This window comes from Eptatretus burgeri, chromosome 16 (genome assembly GCF_056783735.1).
Source record: "Eptatretus burgeri isolate ZD-2024b chromosome 16, Ebu_testis_v1, whole genome shotgun sequence".
Taxonomy (NCBI): domain Eukaryota; kingdom Metazoa; phylum Chordata; class Myxini; order Myxiniformes; family Myxinidae; genus Eptatretus; species Eptatretus burgeri.
This window is the reverse complement of record NC_140976.1, coordinates 32,098,791-32,124,199: the sequence shown is the minus strand read 5'-3', so window position 1 is coordinate 32,124,199 and position 25,409 is coordinate 32,098,791. Positions and strand designations below refer to the sequence as shown.

The window sequence follows — 25,409 nt, the reverse complement described above, 5'->3', positions numbered from 1 at the left end:
GTTGTTAAAGGCCATCATGCTACATTCTCTCTCAACCGTGTGTGTTCCGCACTCGTGCGTTCCTTCTCTAAACTCCCTCTGACGTCACAACCGTTCCACCTCCGGGGCGTACCTTGCTCGCGCGAAACCCGGGAATGCAGCGCTTCTCGCCTTTTCGGCACGCCCGCCTCACTTCTGATGTCACGCCAATCAATCATCAGCCTCGGGGGTGTGACTTCGCCTGCCGTCACCGTTGGAAGCGGGGCTTCTTCCTACTTGGTCAGCTCAGTTGTAATTGTCCATTGCTGGTTTGTAACACAAAAAAGGGAAAAGTCACAGGGGGGCATTTACATACTGGAGGAACTTATCCTTAATCCCTATTATATCTAATTGACACCACAACACCCCCCATGTGGTGACCTTAAGCTCACAGTTTCCCTACTTTAAAAAAAAAATTTGTATTCGTTGTTGAGGCTCATATGAGAGCTAACGCACAGCAAGGGGGGCATGAGACAAGAGGGGAGGGAGTGGGAAGGACAAAACAGTGGGGAACAGAGACATTAGGAGATCTGTGGAAGGGAGAGGGATGGGATGGGGAACATGGGGAATACAAGATGGACATTAAAGGGACTTTCAGGAAGGAAAGCAGGGAATTTGAAGGAGGTGGGCTTGGGTGGATTATCGGGGGTAGAAAAGATCGAGTATTTGGATGGGGGATGATAAGAGGTGGTGGTGAACAGCTGTTTTGAAGGCCTGGAGGGAAGAATGGGAATGAATAGAGTGGGGGAGTTTATTCCAAAGGTGGGGAAAAAGAGGAATGAAAGAGTGAAGGTGAGCAGTGATACTTGATTTTGGTAGTTTTACCAGAAGGGGGTTGTTGGCGGACCTTGAGCGCCCTGCGGAAATGTGGTGGGGCCAAATCGCAGAGAGAGCAGGGGGTGAGGCTGGAGAAGAGATGGTAGAAGACAGAAAGACCACCGACCAGCCTGCGGTGAGAGAGTGAGAGGCCCAAAGACTCAGCCTCATCGCGGGAGATGCCAATGATCCGAAATGCCCTGGTTTCACCGCGTGAAGCCGAGAAACGTGGGAGGCAGGAACACCAGCCCGGGGGGGGGGGGGGAGAACAGTACTCCATCAGGCTGCGGACAAAAGCTTTATAAGTGGTCAGGAGCTCAGGTGGGCCGAGGAAGGACTTTTCACTATGGAGGATTCCCAGTCGGCAACTGGCTTTGGAGGCGAGGTTTGAAATGTGGTTCTCCCAGGAAAGGTCATGGTGGATAGTGAGACCCAGAAGCTTGAAAGAAAGGACTTCTTCCAGACGATTGTTGAGAAAGTGGATGGGGGGGGGGGTTCTAAACGGTCCCTTCGGAGAGACATTGTGAGAGTGTGAGATTCGTCCGGATTGAAAGACATGTTCCACGTGTTGGACCAGTTTGTGATTTTACCCAGATCTGCAGTGAGCGAAGAAGCTGATGCATGCTGGTCTGAGGGATGACAGATGGTACGGCAGAGGGTGGTGTCATCAGCAAAGAGATATAGAGGATTTTCCAGAGAGTCGGAGAGATCATTGCTGAAAACCAGAAAAAGAACAGGACCCAGAACGCTACCTTGAGGAACTCCAGCCTGGACAGGAAGAGGGGATGAAAGAACTCCATTTAGGGCCACACGTTGACTGCGACAGGAATTACATCGATATTACATCGATAATTAATTACATCGATATGTCTCCTACATGTCCACGAACCAAACAACTCTATTCGATCCTAACTTTCTTATTAAATTCCTCCATTTACCCCCACAACCATAACAAAGCATAGTATATATTTGATGTAATGATATATAACACAATGTTTATTTGGCCGTACCCCTTCATGACGACGATTGAAGAAGGGTTTTCAAAGGCCAATCCTTTAACACGACTGTGTAGTCACGACAGTCTATATTTGAGGATAAAAAACTTGAAAAATATTTTTCATAAAAGAGCAATTATGACTTGCAAACATAAGACTTGCAATTGTGACATAAAAAGTAGACGGTGACTTGCAATCTGAGCCACAAGGGCGGTGTACAGATGCGTTAAAAATAAACAAAAAAAACAATAAATACAAGGCACTGGGAGGTGAAATTCACTGCTCATGATGTGCAACACACGCAGAGTAAAACGAGTGTTCATTTACGTCTGCAGGATGTCTAATAAATTCTGAAGATGCAAACCCACCTGATACACTAGGTCGAGGCTTCAGACTTTGGCATGCTCACAAGGCTGTACCGTTAAAACGAAAACCCGCAGACCCGCTTCAGCGTGGTCAAAACCCGAATTGGATGGAAAGGAAGATCAATTTTTAAAACGTAATGTTTCACTTCCATTCCACTCGCAAGGATTGACACACAGACTGATAGACCTTCAGCAACCTGGAGTCGATATGCAAGGTATCGCTCCAGTCTCTCGTCGATTGGTTGTGTGACATCATGGGCTTTCTCTCCAGGATTCCGCACACAGTATCACTTCACTTCTGATCATGTCGACCATATTGCCATCATCACCAATCAATCCATCTGTGCTTTCCAATTCACTCTTCCACTTCTTGGTGATATTTATCGGTACTTTTGAATGTTTTAAATGGCAGGATTTGATTCGATTCGGATTGTTTTCATTCATCCAAGGTGTCCACAAATTATCAGATTCAAACTGTAACAAAAATGATTAAACAGGAAACATGATACCATCTTATAACAAATACCAACAGAGAGAGCTACAAGTTTGAGTACAGTGCAGTCTCCCATCCTATTTCATTGGCTGGAGGGCAGTATCCCAATTCATCAATGTTTTTTTACCGTTTGAATTTGGAATGGTAATTGGTGACGTGAGATATCGTTTATGTTGTTGCTTCATATGTAGCCTGTGCACGTTGGCTGTATCTTTTTTTCTGGAAGCGCGATTGTGCCGCTGACGCAGCGCCCCTGTTACCAGTAAGCTGGTACTCATTTTGCCAACTGTGGAAGGATGACAGGCTGAGTCAACCCACCTGATGTTATTTCAACAGAACAACAGGGGCTTGAACTCAAGACCCTAAGATCTTAAGCCAGCCACCTTAACCGTTAAGCCAACACCAGGCTTGTATCGTTGATGAGAAGGGCAGATGCGGAGCCACGATTTGGCCTTCTGTTTACAGTATTTCAGCATGTATAGTTGTCCTACCTCACAGTAATGCCAACGAGGAAAGTATCTTCTTACTAGTTCACAAGAACAAGATCGATTGCTGAGGGTGTTTGTCAAATGAGGTCACCTGCTCTCCTCGCGTGCAAAACCAACTCCTCCTGCAAAATCCTGGGTCATAAGTATAATCCTCCGAGAGATCTCGTCAGAAAGGCCAAGAAAGCCTGTAGTGAATACAATGTCGAGCACAGTCACATGAAGTGACTCGTCCGTCAGGTCTTAGCCATGTCAGTTTGATTGATCTCTGCTCGTTTAGTGCTCCACTATCATTGAGACAAGTCTATACTGAGACTGTAAAAGTAAAGTAAACATTTGACATAAATTCTGAACAGCTGCAAGACCACCTCGTCAATAACTGCCCATCTCGGTATTCTGGTGTATTTTGTGTCACTGACAGCATCTCGAATAGTGTTTTTACCACGTTTGGTTAAAAAAAATATATATATATATATATATAAATAAAATATAAACCTGCTTTCAATTCCTACTAACCTGTTTTTCGTCACCTCCAACTTGCCATGTGTGCTTTAAACAAGGTATCCAATTTGCTCGCACTTATTCGTGGACCATAAAGATCTACACTATCTTCAAAGAGAGTGTACCACCATGTGCCGCTTCGGCTATTCTTGGGAAAAATTTCTAATTCCCAGTCTTTGTATCGGCGCAGGAGCTTAGCTGCATTCCAATTATCCTACACAATTATGGGAATATTAAATGAAACAACCAGAAAAAAATGTCGGTGTTTAATTCCTATCAGTGATGCATTTTTTAAACCAATTATAATAGAAGTATTAAGAGGAAACACCTGACTTATGAGCACCATTTGTGAATCAAAATTAAACTGCGGTATAACACTTGACCACAGTATTTTGAAGAACGGGATTGTGATCTTGACATTAAATTGAACTATGTGTGACAATTAACTCCAATCCATCCAATAACTAGAACGGGCACTCATAGAGCGCATACCTTCGCCGCCACTACTTTTTTTGTTCTTGGTATGAGTGTGGGGAACTGGTTTCATATGAATGGTCTTATGACACAAACCACATATCTATAATGTCATGACCGCCCCCCCCCGACTTTCGGGGGCTACGGACTAAACAACAATCAACTCACGTCGTTTTGGCGAGTCTTCACTCGCAAGCTCGGTGAATACAACGTTTCAACAAGAGAAGGTAATCTCGTTTGATGCTGGTTTCATGCAAATCGAATAAGAATTGACTGAGTTATGCCGAAAACCTCATACTTTTCAAGGACGTGACCCCCCCCCTGACATTTTACCCCAACCGGTGACATGTGTTATGACGTCATTGTGTCACAAGATTGGGCATTAAATTCTGAACATTTTGGTGCTGGGTTCATGTAAAGCGGACAAGAATTGACCGCGTTATGACAAAAACCGCATATTTTTCAAGGTCGTGACCCCCCCTGACCTTTGACCCCTAACCGGTAACAAGAGTATGGGCGTCATTGTGTCATATTGCAGATCACAAGATGAGGCATTGAATTCTGAACATTTTGGTGTTAAGGCCCGGTCAGACCTTGACGTTTTAGCCAGCGATGGCAACGTATTTCTAATTCTTTTACATACATTTTAAATGTTTTTATGTTTACAACTTTTACATACATTAAAAACAGCTTTTACATACATTTTAAAATGTATGTAAAACGCTGGCTTACGTTGAACTTTTGATGTTTTTTTTTAAAGATTCGGACGTCTTCATAGCGACTTAGTCTTATGTATAACGCATTGGTAACGGACACAGAACGTTTCGTTGTGTTATAGAGAACTTATACCAACGAATGCTGAACCTGTTGTCGGCCTACACAACCGATGCCCAACGATAGTCTAACTCAGGCATAGCGCGTTGCACGCATCGCCGACGATGTCGTGACGTAGCCTATTAAAAGGCTGACGCACAACGATTCGAATCATAACTGCCGTAGAAATGGAAGTGTCAACATCGCGGTCACACCTTGGCGATCTTGCCAGCGTATGCCGACCTAAGAAAAATGTGTCTAAAACGTTGGGGCACGTCAAATACGGTATGAGTACGTTTGATATACGTGAGTAGAACACTAAAGTACGCTATCATACGTCGTAGTAAGTAGAGTACGTCAAGAAATTTTAAACATGTTCAAAATTTTACGACGTACTCGGCGTATGACACACGTTCCGCATGCGATGGGGATAAGTTGTACACACGATATGTGGACGCTTACACATGTCCACAAACGCTACTTATAAGCTACTCATAAGTCGAAACACGTCGCGGTAATGTCTTTTTTACACGAAACTTATTTCTAACTTATGTTTGACGTGCTTTGAACCAATTCTTTACGTAGTCCCAACACACATCGACGACGTATGTAGACGTATTCCAATGACGTCTTCCGGTCGACAAAAAAAATAAAAATGAACGTGTTTCTAGCTTACAACTGCCATATAAAGACGTGTTCCCAGCGGTTTTGGGAATTGGTACATAAAAATGCTGCTCGTAAAAGGGAACCCAACAGTGTTTTCGAGTCCTTTTTGAGTCGATGTTCATGTCAGCAGTAACAGTAACAGTATCAGTATTAGTCTTAGTATTAGTATTAGTAGTAGTTTGTTCATGTCAGCAGTAACAGTATCAGTATCAGTATCAGTATCAGTATTAGTATTAGTATTAGTATTAGTAGTAGTTTGTTCATGTCAGCAGTAACAGTATCAGTATCAGTATCAGTATTAGTATTAGTATTAGTAGTAGTTTGTTCATGTCAGCAGTAACAGTATCAGTATCAGTATCAGTATCAGTATCAGTATCAGTATCAGTATCAGTAACAGTATCAGTATCAGTATTAGTATTAGTATTAGTAGTAGTTTGTTCATGTTGGCAGTAGTCGGTGAGTGTGAGGGGGAGGGTGTGGGTTATGATGGATCGTCCTTGCGTTTAACGATTTAACGATTTAAATGATAAACTCAACGATTTAAATGGCTGCATCTCCACTATTGAAAGTAGACGCTTGCGCTCAACAATTGGATTTTTTTTACACTCAACGACTTTTAAACGGTACCACTCAGCTATTTTCATTGTTTACAAGGAACGATTTTAATTGCTGTCACTCGCCTTTGTTTTTTGACGCTGGGGTTTGGAAATTTGTAGCGTTTCTTCTGAACGTGTTAAAACGCTCAAACTCGACTATTTTAAATAGACGCTGCCGATGGACAATTGGAATCATAGCCAAGCTAGACATCGAAGTGTGAACATCCTCGTCATGCCGAAGAAAAGTTTGAAGAATGCTGCAAATAAGTGTCCTGGCCGTGGCCGTGGACGCTGACGCTGACGCAAGGACGATCCATTATACCGACGTCTTTCAGCCTATGAGTAACTTAAAAGTAACGTCTGTCGACGTGTGGCAACGATCGCGTAACGTGCCAACAACACGTTAATCATAGGTTAGAAATAAGTTTCGGGTACGCTAAACATTACCTCGGCGTGTCTCAACTTATGATTAACTTACAAGTAGCATGTGTTGACGTCTGTCAACGATCGCAGACCGTGCATACAACTTGTGGCCAGCGTAGCGGAACGTGTGAGTCATACGCCGGCATACGTCGTGAAATTTCAAGCATGAAAAAATTTGAGGACAACCGAAAAGTACAACGTTTAAAGCCAACGTACAACGACGTATGGCAGTGTTTTTCAGCGTGCTCTCAATGTTATCAAAACTTACCCATAACGTATTCAACGTGTGCCAGCGTTTTAGAAAAAAAATTCAAAAATCGGCATACGTTGGCTAAAACGTCAAGGTGTGACCGGGCCTTTAGTTGCATGCAAATTGAATAAAAATTGACCGTGTTATCGTAAAAAGACGATTTTGACCTTTTCGTGACCTTGACCTTGACCTTTGACCCGAACGATCCCAAAATCTAATCGAATGCTTCCTGGCTAATAACCAATCATCCCACTAAATTTCATGCAATTCGGTTTAATACTTTTTGAGTTATACAAATCACAAGATTACAAATAAATAAATAAATACACGCCGACCAAAACATAACCTTTCGCAGAATGTGAAGGTAATGATGTACTCAGGCAAATTAACAGAGCATGGAAATGGCAGAGGGCGCAAGACCTGAAAGGAGGTGGTCGTAGACAGAGAGGCCACAAATTTGTCTGTGATATGAGAGTAATAGGTACAGAGATTCAGCTTCATCATAGAGATTCCAATGATTTTGAGGTGCTTGGTCTCCACGGCATCAAGATGGCACCAGCTGAAAAGGGAGAGCAAGACTCCATAGAGCCGTGGATGAAGGCCTTGTAAATTGTTGGAAGTTTTGATTTATCAAGGAAAGCTAGACTTGGCACAACAGAGGCTGCTCATTCGGCGGCTGGCTTTAGAGGCCACTCTAATATGCGACTTGTCCAACAAAAGGTAGTGGCGAGTGGTGTGGCCAAAACGTTTGATGGCCTGAACCTTTTCAAGCAGTTTGTCAAGAAAGTGGATGGGAGTTTTTGCCAGACGATCCTTTTTGGAGACCGAGAGAGAGTGTGAGATTTACCTGGGTTGAAATACATATGCCAAGTGTTTGACCAGCTCCTGTTTCTATCAAGCTCTGCAGAGGGAGAAGGGGTTGCTGCCTACCTAGCTGAAGAATGAGGCATACTCTGGCACAAGGTGGGGTCATCAGCCAAAATTTAGAGGGGATTTTCAGAGGATCGGAAAGAAAGTTAATGAAGATGGGGAACAGGAATTGGCCCATGACACCGCCTTGGAGAACCCCAGCCTTGACAGTGAAAGGAGATGCGAGGATTCCGCGAAGCACGCACTGTCTACGAGAATAGAGAAAGTCAGAAATCCATGAGAGGGGTGTTGAATGTCATAGACTGAGAGTTGGGAGAGCAAGGCGGCAGGTGTCATACTGTATCAAATGCTCGATGTATGTCCAGAGGGACAGCACTGGTCTCTTGTATGAGATTTAAGACCTCAATCAATATCGGATTTTCAAAATGACATATGAATGCTAACGAGGCCTTTTGCGCATGCGCTGTGTATGCGTTTTCAGTGACTCTTCTGCTCGCGTGGGCACTTTTAACCTTTCATTTCTCGCACAAAATCTGTTACTAGCACGAAATTCAAATAGCTTCATTTAACATAATTTTCAACATTTAGACAAACGAGTGGCAATTTCAGCGTGGTTAACCATAATTGTTCTGTTCCAAAATGCAAGTCAGACTCACGGAAATATAGGAAATACGAGAAATGCTTGTGGATTACGAGGTGTGTCAAGTTCCTACAATTTCCTGTAAACACAAAACAATTGGTGGCAGTAGATGAAACACACACATGGACACTTCTCTGAGCAATATATGCAAAAATCTTGCAAATCAAAATGCAAAAAAGCAAAATCTACTTTTACCACCGAAGGTAGATGGAGGTTATGTTTTCACCCCTGTCTGTCTGTCTATCTGTTTGTGAATAGGGTATCTCAAAAAGGTGTGGATGGATGTGAAATTTGGTGAAATTTGAAATTTGGTGGAGAGCTTGCATATGTGACAAGGTCGAAATGTTTCGATTTTGGTGAAGATCCAGATCTGGATCCGAGAATTTTTGAAGTGATTTTTCACCATTGACAGAAAGGGTCAAAAACGACATGTAGCAAGACATCTCAAAAAGTTGTGGATGGCTTTGGACAAAACTTGATGGGCAGGTTGGGTGGCATTTAACAAGGAAAAATTAGTTTGTTTTTGGAGAAGATCCGAATCCAGATCCGGATCCAAGAATTTTTTTGAAGCAATTCTTCAGCATTGAGTGACAGGGCTAAAATGACATATACCACAATATCTCAAAAAGTTATGGATGGATTCAGACGAAACTTGGTGGATGAGTTGATTAGGTGACAAGAACAAGCTGATTAAATTTTAGTTCAAGTCTGAATCCAGATCTGGCCAATCAGTGGGATAGAAAACGTAAACTAATCAGTTTGGCGAAGGTATGTGCTCTCCCGGGGGCCCTTCTAGTTTCTATTGTGACACTGGAACCAAACAAACAATATATTTATAACGGCACTTGCAGCTCCCACATCGTTTTTAAAAATTAATTTTAAACTTCCCTGTGCATTCACAAGCCCCAGATATGACCATCCCATCGGTGTTCAGAAGAATCCCAACCAGATATGGTGTCTCACTGAAACTATTTCCTTGTACGGAGGCACAGCCCAGCTTTGTCTCAGGTCCTTTTTCAAGTATTTTCGGCTTCTTTTGAAGCTTTGTGAGCCATTTTATGTAACAATCCTTATCACGCATGCACGGTAGAAGTTCACATGCTCTGAATAGCAATATTCTAAGGGTTTCTGCGCATGCGCACCGAGCATTCTGGGGCGGATTATGTAATTTCACGTATTGGCATGGTGAGAGTAGAAACTGCAACATATGAGGAAGAGGGAGTTGGAATTGGTGGTTCTAAATTGGTCTAAGTTGGAAGGGAGAGATAGATAGATAGGCAAATGAATACTATAGCACACACAAACAAACAAGGGGTGTTTTTGGATGAGAAAACACAACGGTACTCCTGAGGGGTGAGAGCAGTACATGGACAGTGAAAAATAGAGTTCTTGATGTGAAGTGCAATTCCACCACCTGGACAGGGTTCAGACCTGTCGAAATAGAAGATGCAATAGTCTGGGATTGAAACAGAGGAATCTGGGAAATACTGTGTGGGGAATGAGTCTGTTAAGCAGATAATGTCAGGTTTTGCAGCAGTAGCCTGGATTGAGAAATGTCTTATGTTGGAGCAGAGGCCTTGGATGTTGGAGGTCCATGCAGTTAGAAGTAGAGGGTAAAACAGAGTTGGCATGGTAGAGGAACATGGTGAGAGCATGGGAGAATGTGAGGAGCAGCAGGAGTGAGGGAATGTATATGTGGCTGGGGACATTGTGAGAGTGTGTAATGGTTGTGTGTGTAGGGGGGGGGACCCAGAGCAGGGGGAGGGGGATAACACTGGCATCCAAGAGGTGATGTTGGGAAGTATACTGATGTAACTGGGTTAACCACTGTGATCCCTCACTCGCTGCAAAACAGGTTTGTTTTCAGGATTCCAAGGTTGGCAAGATTAAGACTGACATCACGAATGGGATGATTAAAGAGAAAGAAAGACACTGCTTTATGAGCGCGATGGGAGACTGGGCATGGTTTTACAAACAATCCAGGAATGAAACAGAAAAGAAAGGATGGAATCAGAATGAGAGAAAGACATTTGGAAATGAGAGCCCAGGAATACAAAACATTTTAAATTGTCATTGAAAAGATTTCAGTTGATGGAGTGTGAGGCGAGGAGGAAAAAATAGATGAGAGGAAAGAATGATTGATATGGATAACTTTTTTGTCTTGAGTAGAAAACAAGAGGATGATGAGTGAGGGGATCAGCATGAGGATTAAAAAGACATGTGATGGATGGAAGGGTGAGGAATGAGGTTGGGAAGGAGTACAATGAGGTTACAGACCAATGCCAAACTCGTGGCCAACAAATGAATGAAACAAAACCATTAAAAAAAAAAAAAACATCACAAAATGGAGTAAGGATTTTTACCCGCACCAAAGGAGAGGGGATTGCATTTGGGTCTGTTTGTTTGTCTGTCTTTCTGTTTGTCCACACGTAATGTGCCAACATGGACCACAATTTTTACACCTTATATTTTTTCAACCCTGTACCTCGATAAAATATGTCCAATTAGAATGTGAGTTCTTCGATTAAGTATGTATGGTACAACGTTTTTTTGTGGACAGCGTATTAGGAAGGAGTTAGAATGAGGATAGGAAGAGCAAGGATAAGAGATGATGAGAAGAAAGAACGACGAAAGGGTGTGAGGGTAAGAGGTTCAATGATTCGGTCAAAACAGCCGAGACATGGCATTGAGCACATGACACGAACCACAATCAAAATCGACACAAACAAGTGGACAACAATCAACATGAACAGAAGTGCCCAACAATCAAATGGACAACAGAGACAAATCCTGAATGGTATACTTCATTTTGGACGTAAGTCAATTGGAGCAGAGAAAAAAGGTGTCTTCTGCCAAAAACTGGAAGTCTAACCTATCACCCCCTACGTACCAGTTTAGCATATAATCTAAACACTCCTACAAGCCAGTTATCTCCATCAAAATACAATTTACCGTACTTGCCCTTTTACATGAGCAAGGCTCATGGAGCAGCAGGTTTTGACTGACAATGGGACAAACATCAAGGAAACAAACAACCAGGAAAGAGGAGAGGTGGGAAGGAAACTGAAACTAGTAAATAAAATGGTTGAGTTAGCAACTATTAATGGCGGTAATAAGATCGTGGATCAGAATTGAGGATGATGAGAGAGGTTGGTGCACTACTTGCTTGAAGTCTTGGATGGAAGAGTGAGACAGAACAGCCTCTGGAAGGTGGTTCCACAGATGGGAGAAGTGAGGAATAGAAGAGTTGTGATGTGCAGTCAGCCTGAATTTGGGAAGCGTAGCCAAAAGGGAAGAACGCATGCATCCTGTAGTTTCTGGGGAGGGTCGGAGGACAGAGAGAGAGAGAGAGTGGAGGGAGCAATATTGGAGAATATACAGGAGAAAACAGAGATGACTGACTTGCTTGCAATATGAAAGCAACAGACCTTGTGCTTCAGCATCATCACGGGAGGCTCCAATATTTTGAGAGCTTGAGATTTCTCAGACTCCAACAGAGATACCAGCCCATTGCAGAGACCAGTACATCTTTGAGTTACTGACAAAGGCCTTGTAGACTGTGAGTAGCTCTAATTTTCCAAGGGGAGACTTCGATCGAGGGCGGATGCCCAGTCTGCGGCTGGTTTTGGCGGCCATCTTTGCGATGTGGTCAGCCTAGGAAAGGTCATGGCTGATGGTGAGGCCGAGCAAGGAGTTAAAGAGACTGAACCTCTTCCAGTGGATGACCAATGAAATGGATATGTGGTTTTGTTTGATGATCATTCTGAAGTGATAAGGGGAGACTGTGAGATTTTGCAGCACTGAGGGACATGTTCCATTTATCATACCAAAAGAGTCTATGAATCATTTCCAGGCCAGCAGAGAGAAATGCGGATGTTGTCTGTGCAGCAGAGGAATAGAGTACTACACAACGCAATGTGGAATCATCTGTAAAAAAGGAAGAGAGGGTTTTCCATAACATCAGCGAGGTCATTTATATAGATAATGAGCAAGACTTGGATAACTTCAGCCACCGTTGGGAGAGGGAAGGAAAGGGTCCTATTGATGGTAACGTGTTGAGTGCGTGAGTGGAGGAAGTCAGAATCCAGGAATGAATGTGGCCTTCTATGCCACAGGCAGAGAGCTGGCAAGTCAAGCAGTATACCAGACTGTCGATTGCCCAAGAGATGTCCAGGGAGATGGTCATAACTTCTTGTTGAGAATGAGGGCCTAAAACTATGACTGAGAGAGTAGCAGAAGCATTTCCAGAGTTGGGTGATCAGGACGGAATCCAACAGATGGTCAGATATCAGGTTGTTTGAAAACAGGAAAGACCACATTAGAAGCAATGATGGATTCCATCACATTTCCTGTAAGTGGAAGCAAGCTCAATGATCTCGAGTTGGTTGGGTCTGTTTTTGCACCTTTCTTGTGGATGGAAGTGATGTGTTGCTGACTTCAGGAGGACAGATTAAATAGAACAAATAGAGGGGAAGGGGGGGCAAGAACAGTCGAGCAGGACTTGATAATGAGGCACTGATGCCATCTGGGCGAATTGCTGAAGCAGGGTCAAGCTCGGACAGAACTTTCTCTACCTTTACAGGTGAGAAGGACACAGAGTCCAGAAGACAGTGGGTACATCAGGGTAAGATGGAGACAGAGCGGGATGCATAGTTGCCAACTCCACCGCTTTTGGCGGTAGTCTCCCGCTTTTTGTGTGTTTAAACAGCCTCACAATTTTATTGCCCTATAATAGCAAAAAATATCGCTTGCAGAAAATTATGTCTCATAAAAGTTTTTGATGGCTGCTTTTTTCATGTTGTGACAAAGTTTCTCTCAACGCTGCGTCAAAAATCATCCGTCATCTGAAGTTGCATTTGATTGGCGGCAGCAAATGACAAATGAGCTGTTACATTTACAAACATTATTGATCCACAAAATGTAGGATGTTTCTGATTGGTTGACTGACATGATGTAACTCAAAGAAAAACATTGTGCCAATGAGAACCGTGCCTGTGCTGCGTTATCCGTATGCACAGTACATGCACAAACAGGAGCTGTTGGCCAAGGCGAATACAGCAACCTACCAAAATCTTCGTGTGAGGTCCCAAGCATCCCAATTACATGAGGTAATTGCAGTACAAATACCAAAAGTCTGTATTAGAAAGTAGGGCATGGCTAAGTCTCAGTTCTTTAAATTTGAGTTCATATTTTACTCACTATGACATGTTTCCAATGTAAACTCAAAAACATATTGAGGAGTTTCATGTAAAAAAAAAAACAAGTTCTAGTCATCAGGAAAACATTACTATTTTGCTTTAATTTTGCTTAAAAGTGTGTGTTGGAATGTACAACTTTCAAGTTAAAATTACAAAATTTTCCCTCCCAGGGGAAGCTCTCCCCACCTCGAACACTTTGCTCCCTCATTCCACAGAGACTTGGAGGGAAAGATAGAGTTTAGACTTTCTGCCTTATCTCGGGCAGAGTCTGCCATGGTCAGTTTTGATTGGAGCGTGCCGGCCATTTTGTTTTCCACAGAAGCCTCTTTGTGAACTATTAATGCTGTGATCCATCAATGATTTATCTGAAATTTTGTACAATCGGTTGAGTGGTGCTGGAGAAAAAAAATCTTTGAAACTGGTACGAAAGGATTTGTAAATTCATAATGTTCACCAAGCGGTTGGTAAAATCAGCTTAGGCAAAGGGCATGATGGTACTATTGTACTCTATCTCATGAACTGAAACAACACCGAATTTTTAAGCTTACCTGTGTAGCGTCTCCAAAAACAACGTTTCAAAAGGATCCGTTTCAAAAAAACGGATCAAAAGGATCCGTTTCAACGTTTCAAAAAAAAGAAAAAACAACGTATATATATATATATATATATATATATATATATATATATATATATATATATATATATATATATATATATATATATGAGGCACTGCGAGGAGGAGTGATGTAAGGGAAACATCGGCCATTTTGGAGTTAATGCCATATAGCACTATTTTAACCCTTACCCTATCGTCCGAGCCTGTCATCATCATATCCTTAAAAAATGTCGCTTACATCACTCCTCCTCGCGGGGCCTCATATACACACAGACAGACATACAGTGGAAATAGCGCCACCTTTGGTAGTAGCTGGTATTACAAATCATCTTCCTTTATCCTTCACTCCACCACCAGAGGTGGATGGAGGATATGTTTTCACTTGTTTGTCTGTCTGTGAGCAGGATTTCTCAAAAAGTTATGGATGGATTCGGACGAACTTTGCTGGACAGGTTGGGTATGTGGGAAGGACAAATTGCTCGACTTTGGTGAAGATCCAGATACGACATTTAGAAAAAAAAATTCTGGTGATTATTCACTTTTGAGAGATGGGACCAAAAACAATATATAGCATGATATTTCAAAAAGTTGTGCACATTAACAGGTTATGACAAAACTTGCTGGATGAGTTGGATAAAGGTGACGAGAACAAGTCAATTCGATTTTAATTGAGGTACGGATTCAGATCCAGCCTATCAGTGGGATACAAAACGTAAACTGTTCAGTCTAGCGGAGGTATGCACTCAACCGAGTGCCGTTCTATTCGTCACAATATAATGGAACATTCTCAAAATTATGATATACAGTATGATATTTTGTGATCAATGGAATTTCTTTCAAAAACAACTATACTAGGATTAAAAAGTGCATTACCAAGAATGTGCCGTAGCATGTTGCTCACAGAACGTTGGCCGAGAAATACCCACTCGTAATAATAATAATAATAACGAGAAGGGCATTCAGTAGAGCACACACCTCTGCCATGCAATGCCTGATCCATGAGAAAATGTCGGGCCCAATATATTTTATACTGAAATATCATGCTATAGATCGTTTTTGGCCCAATCTCTCAATGGTGAAGAATCATTATAAGAATTAAATAATTCTCGAATCTGGATCCAGATTCAGATCTTCACCACAATCAAATCAATTCATCCTTGTCACACATGCAACCTGCCCACCAAGTTTCATTTGAATCCGTCCATAACTTTTTGAGATATCATGTGACATATCGGTGTAGCCCTATCTCTCAATGGTGAAGAATGACTTAAAAAATTATTGTAGCCGGATCAGGAGCTGGATCTTCGCCAAAATCCAATCAGTTCGTCCTTGTCACACACCCAACCTGCCCACAAAATTTCATCCGAATCCGTCCACAACTTTTTGAGATAAACAAACAGACAAAGAGGTGTAAAAACATAACCTCCTTCCACCTTCGGTGGCCCCACCGAAGACTCGGCAAGAACAATTGGCTTTCCTACTTACAGTATAACTCTCCATACTCTGGTTTTTTTTTTGTCAATCCATTGATCACAAGAGTCTTACCAACAAGAATGTCTTATAATGTTTGGTTTGCCCCATAACTCGCCATATGGTGTTAATAATGGGATTGCAATGAGCTAAAGTTATCACTCCACTTGATACGGTACCGTATACATGTTCAGTTCTCCTCTACAGCAGATTGGTTAGCTGCTGGTTAACTGGTAGTTCCACAAGGCCTAAAGTTCTTGCAGGAGAAATACACCACGGGGGGGGGGGGCTCCATGAAAGTCCCACAATCCTTTGGTTGGACAGGTGGGTGAGAGGGCCAATTCATTTATCTTTTGAAAGGCTGTGCCTGGCGGCCCAAATGACCTCCTATCGATTTCACGTGCTGTCCTCTCATCGTTACAACGTCGCATACCCTGAATGAGAGATATGTTCTTTTGGCTTTCCATCCATGCAGTACATGCTTCAGGGACAGAATTTTGAAACTTGCATGCTGAACCTGTACACCCACATACATGCACAGATACAGCACGATGAAACGATTCCTCCTGAGAGTGTACACCCATATCACTGTGATGGAGAATTCTCATAAACGAGTGTGATGCCTCCACAGGTATCAGTATGGTACTTATCAGCATTGTCCAAAAACCTCTGATTGCAAACCCACCAAAAAAAGCAGAAACGTCAAAATTCAGGGTGCTCTTATGTAGATCCGACTTCTCTCATATTCTCCAAAGCTTCCTCCTACACACACCCTCTTCACTCCCGCACCACTCCTTCTTTGCCAACCTCTGACCCCGTGGAATGTAACCCCGGGGTCAGGACTTGCTTTAGAAAAGCAGTTGGAGCCACCGCGCGACGGGCCCTCCGAGGCGCCGCTTTGACTCTACCAACTCTTTGAAAAACGTCCTGGCCTAGAATGAAGATCGGTAGCCCGTTGGTTCCAAGGTGTCTGCCAACAGACGGGACAGGTAAGGCCTTGGGAAAGTATACCTTTCGCTGTCAGGTACATGACCATACATTTCCGTGATTACGTGCACGTTAGAGTTGCGACTTGTGACGGTGATTATATACCAGAGCAGTGTAAATGTATGCAACAGAGCTACATGCTTTATATACTGCAGTAGGAGGAGCAGTCGATTTTAAATTTATCTCTGCTCTGTCATCAACGTCACGTGATTTTTGACATCGGTGATGCAAATCCTGAGTCGCATGAAACACGAGAGACCCGTAAGACGAGCAGCAGAGATGTAGTGGAGCTCGCTTTGTACTCGTGATGTAATAATGGCCGTTTGAAAGTTTGAACCAAGCTTTGTGGACCGGAGCTCTGCAGGTCATCTTGGTTTTTCTCTTTCACAGTTGAATGGGTTTGGTCTTCGACATTGAGCCCCTTTTAATACCCTTGGCTGGCCCAAATTGAGCACCCCATTGAGTTCACTGTGAAATGAATTTGTAAACTTGTTACAAAAAGGATATCTGGACATAAATTCTGCAATAATTGTTGCATTTGCAGAACAAGTTTTCTTTTTTTTTCTTTTTTTTTGCTTCGATGCCGCTCATTCAACCATTGATACACCGATCACACCTAGAGGCCTCGAGCACAAACAGTAATTACATTAATACTTCATTCTATCGTTATTAGTTTTGTACTCTTTCAAATGAAATATAATTTGTATGACTGATAGAGCAGGGATGTATTATTGTTGTTAATATTTTAACCTGTTATCCATCATGATATAGTAGTCGGTAAAATGATATGAATAAGCTAATTTATTTCAGGGACCTTTCTGATTGAGAGTGGATGATTTACCTATGCCACCAAAAGTGGACGGAGGTTATGTTTTCACCTTTGTCTGTCTTTCTGTGAGCACGATATCTCAAAAAGTGATGGACGGATTCGGTCGAAACTTGGTGGAGGGGTTGAATGTGTGACAAGGCCGAATTGATGAGATTTTGGTGATATGAAGATCTGGATACGAGAATTTTTTAATTGATTCTTCACCACTGGGAGATGGTGCCAAAATGCTATACAGCTTGATATCTCAAAAAGTTGTGGATAGATTAAGACAAAACTAGGTGGATTGAGTTGGTTAGGTGACAAGAACCAGCTGATTCGATTCTGGTTCAACTTCGGATACAGATCCGGCTTATCGGCGGGATACAACATGTAAACTGTTCAGCCTGGCGGAGGTATATGCTCTACCGAGTTCCGTTCTCGTTCATACAGTGTCGTGTGGACCAGCTCATCTGAATGGGGATTTCATGAAAATTCATTTGTTCAGAATATTTTTATTCCCAAAATGAGAAGTGGTTAAATTATTCATACATAATTTAACCATGCCTCATTTTGTGGTTAAATCTATGTGGTTAACTCTATTGTGGTTAACTTAGTATATATATATATATATATATATATATATATATATATTTTAATAAACGGGAATAAATTCCTTCATTGAGCTAGTGTGAAATAAATCCTGACTCAACCCAGGACTCAAACCCAGAGACCTTTTCACTAATGTAGCGACAGCCCACAGCCATTCAATCATCGTGATAGCCTCAGGTGTTTCTCACACTAACACAGCAAGTTACACTGGCTGACGTCTTACATTCCTGTCTGGTGTGTGTGTGTGTGTGTGTGTGTGTGTGTGTGTGTGTGTGTGTGTGTGTGTGTGTGTATGTGTGTGTGTGTGTGTGTGTGTGTGTGTGTGTGTGTGTGTGTGTGTGTGATTACCCCATGCACGCGAAGTGAAAAGTGGGGTTAAGCGGTTGATTCACTTTGTCTGTTAGTCTGTCTTTCTATCCACAAACTTCATTTTATGATCAAGGAACAACGTGATTAGATTGAATGTTATATATTTAACACGATTCAGAACATTAATTGGAAAATGAACCTGTAGTTTAGCAGGACTTTGGCTCTGAATTCGTCCCGATCGCACATGTGCAGAGAGGAGTTAGATAATATTTTTAGTCTGTCTGCCTGTCTGGTAGTGAAACAATATTGGAAATAATTCCAAACAGGATCCTTACTGTTTTTTTAATGATGTCATAAAGGACATGAACAAAAGGTGAATATAACTAATGTCACGTGTTAAATAAGGTGGTGTAAAAGACGCTGCATCAACGGCAGTAAACTTCTGAAAAAAATTTGTCCCGACAACCTTTAAAATTTTTATTCCATTTCAGTAGAATTATGTATATATTAGAACACTGTGAAACACAAATCACCTTTTGGCACTTTCAAAACCCTTCCTTGGACAAAATAGTATGGCATTTTGCGTCATCACGACCAATCAAATTTGTCGCTCGCAGACCTCGTCCATGTCCTTGTTTCTCAAGACTGCGTGGGGTAAGTTTAGCAAATTCAGGATGTTCTCATGAAGTCTCTTGTTTATAAAACTGCTTGAAGAGGGATATGTATTATTATTGTCATTATTATTATGATGGTTATTATATTTTGTATCACGACAGAGTCGTTGGATATATGAAAAGAAGACGTTGCCTTATTTCAGGGGCTTTTTGATTGACAGTGACATATATATATATATATATATATATATATATATATATATATATATATATATATATATATATATATATTATCTACACACACACACACACACACACACACACACACACACACACACACACACAAACACACACAGTGCCAAAAGAGAGTCGACACCCCCTTTCAAAATTTTCACCTTTTGTTGCCTTATAGCCTGGAATTATATTTCATTAAATCAGACTTTTTCCACATTTATTTACACATTGTAATCAACAAATTTCAGAAAATTGATTAAAAATACAAAACTAGAATATCTTGGCTGGATAAGTGTCCACCGCTCTGAGTTAATACTTGGTGGAAGCAACTTTGACAGCAATTACAGCTGTGAGTCTGATGGGATAGGTCTCTACCAACTTTGCACACCTTGATTGGGCAATATTTCCCATTCTGCTGCTTAAAAACTGTTCAAGCTCAGTCAAGTTGTCTGGGGAACGATGATGGACAGCAATCTTCAAGTCATGCCACAGATTTTCGATTGTATTTAGGTCGGGGCTCTGACTGGGCCACTCAAGGACATTTATATTTTTGTTCCTTAGCCACTTCAGTGGAGCTTTGGCTCTGTGCTTCGGGTAATTGTCATGCTGAAAGGTGAACTTTTCTCCCAATTTCAGCTTTCCTGCAGAGGGCAGCAAGTTTTCCTCTAGGATTTTTCTGTATTTTGCTCCATTTTTTTTGTATTTTTGTACTGTATTTTTGTACTGTATTTTGTTCCTTTCCACAACTTTATCCCCGAGATCTTTTGAAAGCTCCTTGCTTCTCCTGGTTGAGTCTTTGCTGTGAAATGCACTACCCAGCAGAGGAAACCTACAGAAACAGCTGATTTTATTCTAAAATAATCAGAATCGCTGCAATTTGACACAGGTGGAGGCCAATTAACTTGGTGTGTGATTTTTGAAGGTGATTGATTACACCTATGTCTGGTGTTGGCTAAATGGTTAGGGATTTGGGCTTGCGATCCTAGGATCCTGAGTTCAAATCCCACTCGGCTGTTGAATTAATACCAGGTGGGATTGACTCTGCCTGTCATCCTTCTGAGGTCGGCAAAATGAGTGCCAGCATGCTGGTATACTGTGTCTGAGTGGCGACCCGTCCAGGATTGTGTCCATTAGCCAAGGAGACTACTGAGGCAGCACCAACGTTCTGCACAGAGTATGGTCCCATTGGATGGATGGATGGATTACAACTGAGCTAATTTACAATTGCTATTACAAGGTCCTGTGTTGTCACTGAACTACTCCCTCAAGGCTTTGTGAAATTGTACCAAACTTCTGGACCGCACTCTCTCCCATGTATATGTCCGAAGGGTATTTTTTTTTTAACTTAAATCTTGAACTTCAATTGCTTATAAAAAATATAATATCACGAATATTACAAATAAATTTGAAAAAAAAATATGTTTGTTTTATGATTGGTCTAAATCATGACAACAAGGTAACTCATGTACTTTTCAGTTAAAACAAAGCTGTCTCTAGTGACTTGTGGTGAGGTGTTTTGAATTGCACAGCAGGAATTGTTTTGAATTACATGGAGGTAAGGTGTTTTGAATAATGTGGCGGTTATGTGGTGGTGAGGTGTTTTTAATAACCTAGTGGTATGTTTTAAATTAGGTGGTGGTGAGGTGTTTTGAATTACATGGCATTTATGTGGTGGTGAGGTGTTTTTAATAATGTGCTGTCACATGTTGTTATGTTGTGTCATGTTATCACTGAATTACTCCCTCAAAGTTTTGTGAAATTGTACCAAACTTCCGGGCTGCATCTACCTCTCCCGTGTGTATGTCCTCAGGCGATTTTAATGGTTTTTTTGAAAAATTATTTTTTCAACTTAAAAAATCTTCAACTTCAAATGCTTATAAAAAGGTAATATTGTTGCGGGGCCGGGTATCGGTGGCGAGCACGACCGCTAGAGGGAGCAGTAGAGTCGTCTCCCACCGAACACCCGGAATTTAGGTCGTGACTCTCGGATAAGTCCGAAAGGCACGGGTCCCTTATTGGACCATGAATCGCCAATAATTTGACCACGTGGGGTAGGATCAATTGCCAAACTTCAAAATACCTAATTTCCCACGCGGCAAAGATTACGGGGAATTCACACCCTCAACGGACCTCGAGTGGAACGAGCCGTTACAGTGCCCGAACTGTGTGTAACCTGAGTGGAGGTTACCAAGGCCCGTCGGTCCAAATGAACAATTTACAGCCTCGCTATTTCTCAATACACACCGCCAATACACATTTCTCAATGCCAAGCCAATGAGAGAAACACAGAAATGAGCTGGAACATTTAACAAAAGGGATATTTATTTATAATGGGGGCAGGGGAGCAAGCAAGAAGGCAGCGTTAACCGAATAAAAGGAAAGCAATTTACACACACGGCACTTAAACGTTTCTACTTAAAAGACGGGCCCACACACAGACATACACCCCCCCCAAAAGAAATGGTGGCCACAGCCTTTATTGATACCCCCAGCTTGGAGGGAAGGTGAGCTGGAGGTAAGAGCCTGGCTTGGACCTTCCCGCTTCATGTGGTTCTCGACGATTGGGCCTGGCGGGACTGGAACCCGCAACATGATGCCGCTCCAAGCATCGGGTACGGAGGATAGCGTCGGGCACTGGCACGCTCCACTGGCAAAGCAAGTCAGCTCGGCAGGCAGGCAAGCGATTCTCCGGCTCACAGGCAGGCGATTCACGGCGGGAAGACCCTCTCACTCGGTCGCCCCCACACGACTATCCCTTTTTTTCTAGACAGGTGGGAGGGATCCGTCTCGTGTCATTCCCCTCATTGGACAGGCATGTCGGGCGATCTCCCGGCCGTCCGAGATTGGTCGGGGGGAGGTGCTCATGTCTCCGCCCCTCGACCAGGAAGTCGAGCAGCAACATGTTGCGTTGGCTCCCCATTGGCCGAGAGGTGGCAGACGTGCTCGCACCCCTCCGATTGGCTGAGAGGGGCGCCATGCCCGTGATTGGAGCGAAATCCAAGATGCAAACGTCCAAGGAAACCCCGCCTGGCACATTGGACTCCGCCCACATACGTGCCGACACACACGCGTGCAATGGTGCCGGTGAATGATGGTGGAAGGAAGTGAAGGCAGGTGTCGTTGTTGTGGTTGTTGGTAGTCGTTGTTTTGATGAAGTAGTAGTAGTTGTTGTTGTTAAAAGATCTAATAAACCTGACTACAATAATTCGTAGCGCACACATGTAATTCCCATTAGACTAAGGGGGGATTCTAACCATAAACACACACATCAAAATAATTAAGCTTGGGGACTGCTGTCTGTGTGCACAAGGCTTCCAAATTTGTAACAATATCACAAATATTACAAACGCATTTGCAAAACTAGAGGGGGAGCACTCGGGAGAGTGCAAAACCTCCGCCGCCAATACTGCTGGGTCACTCAAGTAAACCTTATATCTTATTCATTAAATATGTCAACAGTGCTGACAGAGTTATAGTTCTTTTCTCCAACATTTTTTTTTGGGGGGAGGGGGGTTGGAAATCACTTAAAACATGTAGAAATGCAAAAAAAAAATCGAAATTTTCTTGAAAAAAAAAAGTTTCAAAATTTTTTTTTTCTCTAACAATTTTTTTTTTGGGGGGAGGGTTGGAAATCACTTAAAACATGTAGAAATGCAAAAAAAAAAATTCAAATTTTTTTTCAAAATGTCCGCCATAGCGGCCATATTGGATTTTGGACCAAGTCCAAAATTGAATGGCATGATCCTTGGACCATACCTAACCCCCCCCCCCCCTCCACCAAGTTTCGTCGAAATCCGTCGAGGAGTTTTTCCGTAATACTGTTCACAAACAAACAAACAAACAGAAAGGGGTGAAAACAGTAACCTCCATCCATCTTCGATGGCAGAGGTTAATAAGTGTTTGAATTCTGCTTAATGTAAATCATGACATCATGGCAAAGCATGTACTTATTCTCAGATAAAACAAGGTTGCCTCTACTGTGATGTGCGGTGAGGTGTTTCGAATTGCATAGCAGGAGTTTCCACATAATTTGGCAGTTATGTGGTGGTGAGGTGTTTTTAATAACGTGTCAGCGAGGTGTTTTTAATAACATGGCGGTGAGGTGTTTTTAATAACGTGTCAGCGAGGTATTTTTAATAACTGTGGTGAGGTGTTTTTAATAACGTTGAGGTGTGTTTTTAATAACGTGGGGGTGCGGTGTTTTTAATAACGTGACGGTGAGCTGTTCTTTATAACATGGCGGTGCGGTGTTTTTAATTACGTGGTGGTGAGGTGTTTTTAATTATGTAGCGGTGAGGTGTTTTTTAATAACGTGGTGGTGAGGTGTTTTTTATAACATGGCGGTGCGGTGTTTTTAATTACGTGGTGGTGAGGTGTTTTTAATTATGTAGCGGTGAGGTGTTTTTTAATAACGTGGCGGTGAGGTGTTTTTAATAACGTGGGGGTGAGGTGTTTTTAATAACGTGACGGTGAGCTGTTCTTTATAACATGGCGGTGCGGTGTTTTTAATTACGTGGTGGTGAGGTGTTTTTAATTATGTAGCGGTGAGGTGTTTTTTAATAACGTGGTGGTGAGGTGTTTTTTATAACATGGCGGTGCGGTGTTTTTAATTACGTGGTGGTGAGGTGTTTTTAATTATGTAGCGGTGAGGTGTTTTTTAATAACGTGGCGGTGAGGTGTTTTTAATAACGTGGGGGTGAGGTGTTTTTAATAACGTGGCAGTGAGCTGTTCTTTATAACATGGCGGTGCGGTGTTTTTAATTACGTGGTGGTGAGGTGTTTTTAATTATGTAGCGGTGAGGTGTTTTTTAATAACGTGGAGGTGAGGTGTTTTTTTATAATATGGCGGTGCGGTGTTTTTAATTACGTGGTGGTGAGGTGTTTTTAATTATGTAGCGGTGAGGTGTTTTTTTAATAACGTGGAGGTGAGGTGTTTATAATAACGTGGGGGTGAGGTGTTTTTAATAACGTGGCAGTGAGGTGTTTTTAATAACATTGAGGTGAGGTGTTTATAATAACGTTGAGGTGTGTTTTTAATAACGTGGCGGTGAGCTGTTCTTTATAACATGGTGGTGCGGTGTTTTTAATTACGTGGCGGTGAGGTGTTTTTAATTATGTAGCAGTGAGGTGTTTTTAATAACGTGGCGGTGAGGTGTTTTTAATAACGTGGAGGTGAGGTGTTTTTTAATAACATGGAGGTGAGGTGTTTTTAATAACGTGGCGGTGAGGTGTTTTAATAACATGGCAGTGAGGTGTTTTTAATAACGTGGCAGTGAGGTGTTTTTAATAACATTTAGGTGAGGTGTTTTTAATAATGTGGCGGTGAGGTGTTTTTAATAACGTGGCAGTGAGGTGTTTTTAATAACATTGAAGTGAGGAGTTTTTAATAATGTGGATATGTTTGTGCCTGCTTAACAACGTGTAGTGAGGTGAGCGCAGCGAGCCAATCCACGTTAGTATTGTTGCGGCCACGGCTACCGAGACACCAGCTTGTCACTCAGGGAGATTTATCCCCGGTTGTCCTCGGTAGAGCCAGACCTGGGGCCACCGCTCACAATTAACGTTATGGTACGGTGGGGTTGCTTTAAAACCACGAACGCCACCCAGTCAACTACGAGTTCCAGTATCCGCTGTCTAATTATTCTGTTCCACTAGAGGTCACATGGTTACCTGAGCGGGGAGCGCACCCTCGGCAAAGCACCAATGTTATCTTGATTAGATTTTACTTGGGGCAGCCGAGCGTTTTAACCGCTGGTGCGTGCCGACGATTTTTTTGTCAAATCTGTGGTAATTACCTCCCAGTCTATCTCGGTTCAGACAATGCTAGACCAATAGAAGGAAAGGACAAACACGGACAGGTTCGAAATCGACCAATAATTTATTAATAATAAAATAAATAAATAAAAACTAATTTTTATTTGCTGAGGAAGGTAAAGAATGTATTTCAAAGCAAAATCAATCAAAATGCCAGGAAGAGACAAAGAGCAGATGCTTATCGGGGGTTGACTTACAGCTAAACGCAGACAAGGGTACTCAGCAGATCATTCAGGGGGAGGGGAGGGGGAGAATCCTCTCGCTCACCAGAAAGTCGTCCGTGAAGCAAAAACGTCCTGAAAATGCGCGCGTGCGTGTCACATCCGTCGCTAGCACCCAGCTTTG

At 42.3% G+C, this 25,409-nt stretch overlaps 1 protein-coding gene across 3 annotated transcripts in view; it reads left to right on the top strand.

Annotated features, from left to right (window-relative positions):
- The first annotated feature begins 16,450 nt into the window (after positions 1-16,450).
- The window catches only part of LOC147010825 (uncharacterized), a 110,172-nt gene continuing 101,213 nt past the window's right edge, over positions 16,451-25,409 (top strand). The window contains exon 1 of one of the 3 annotated variants that reach the window (XR_015052457.1): positions 16,451-16,678. Coding sequence is in view for 1 of the 3 variants with exons in the window: in XM_085859871.1 (XP_085715997.1) it covers positions 16,627-16,678 (52 nt within the window). In the remaining 2 variants the exon portion in view is untranslated. The remainder of the gene's footprint in view (positions 16,679-25,409) is intronic. The other 2 variants (XM_085859871.1, XR_015052459.1) reach the window with 2 other exon arrangements.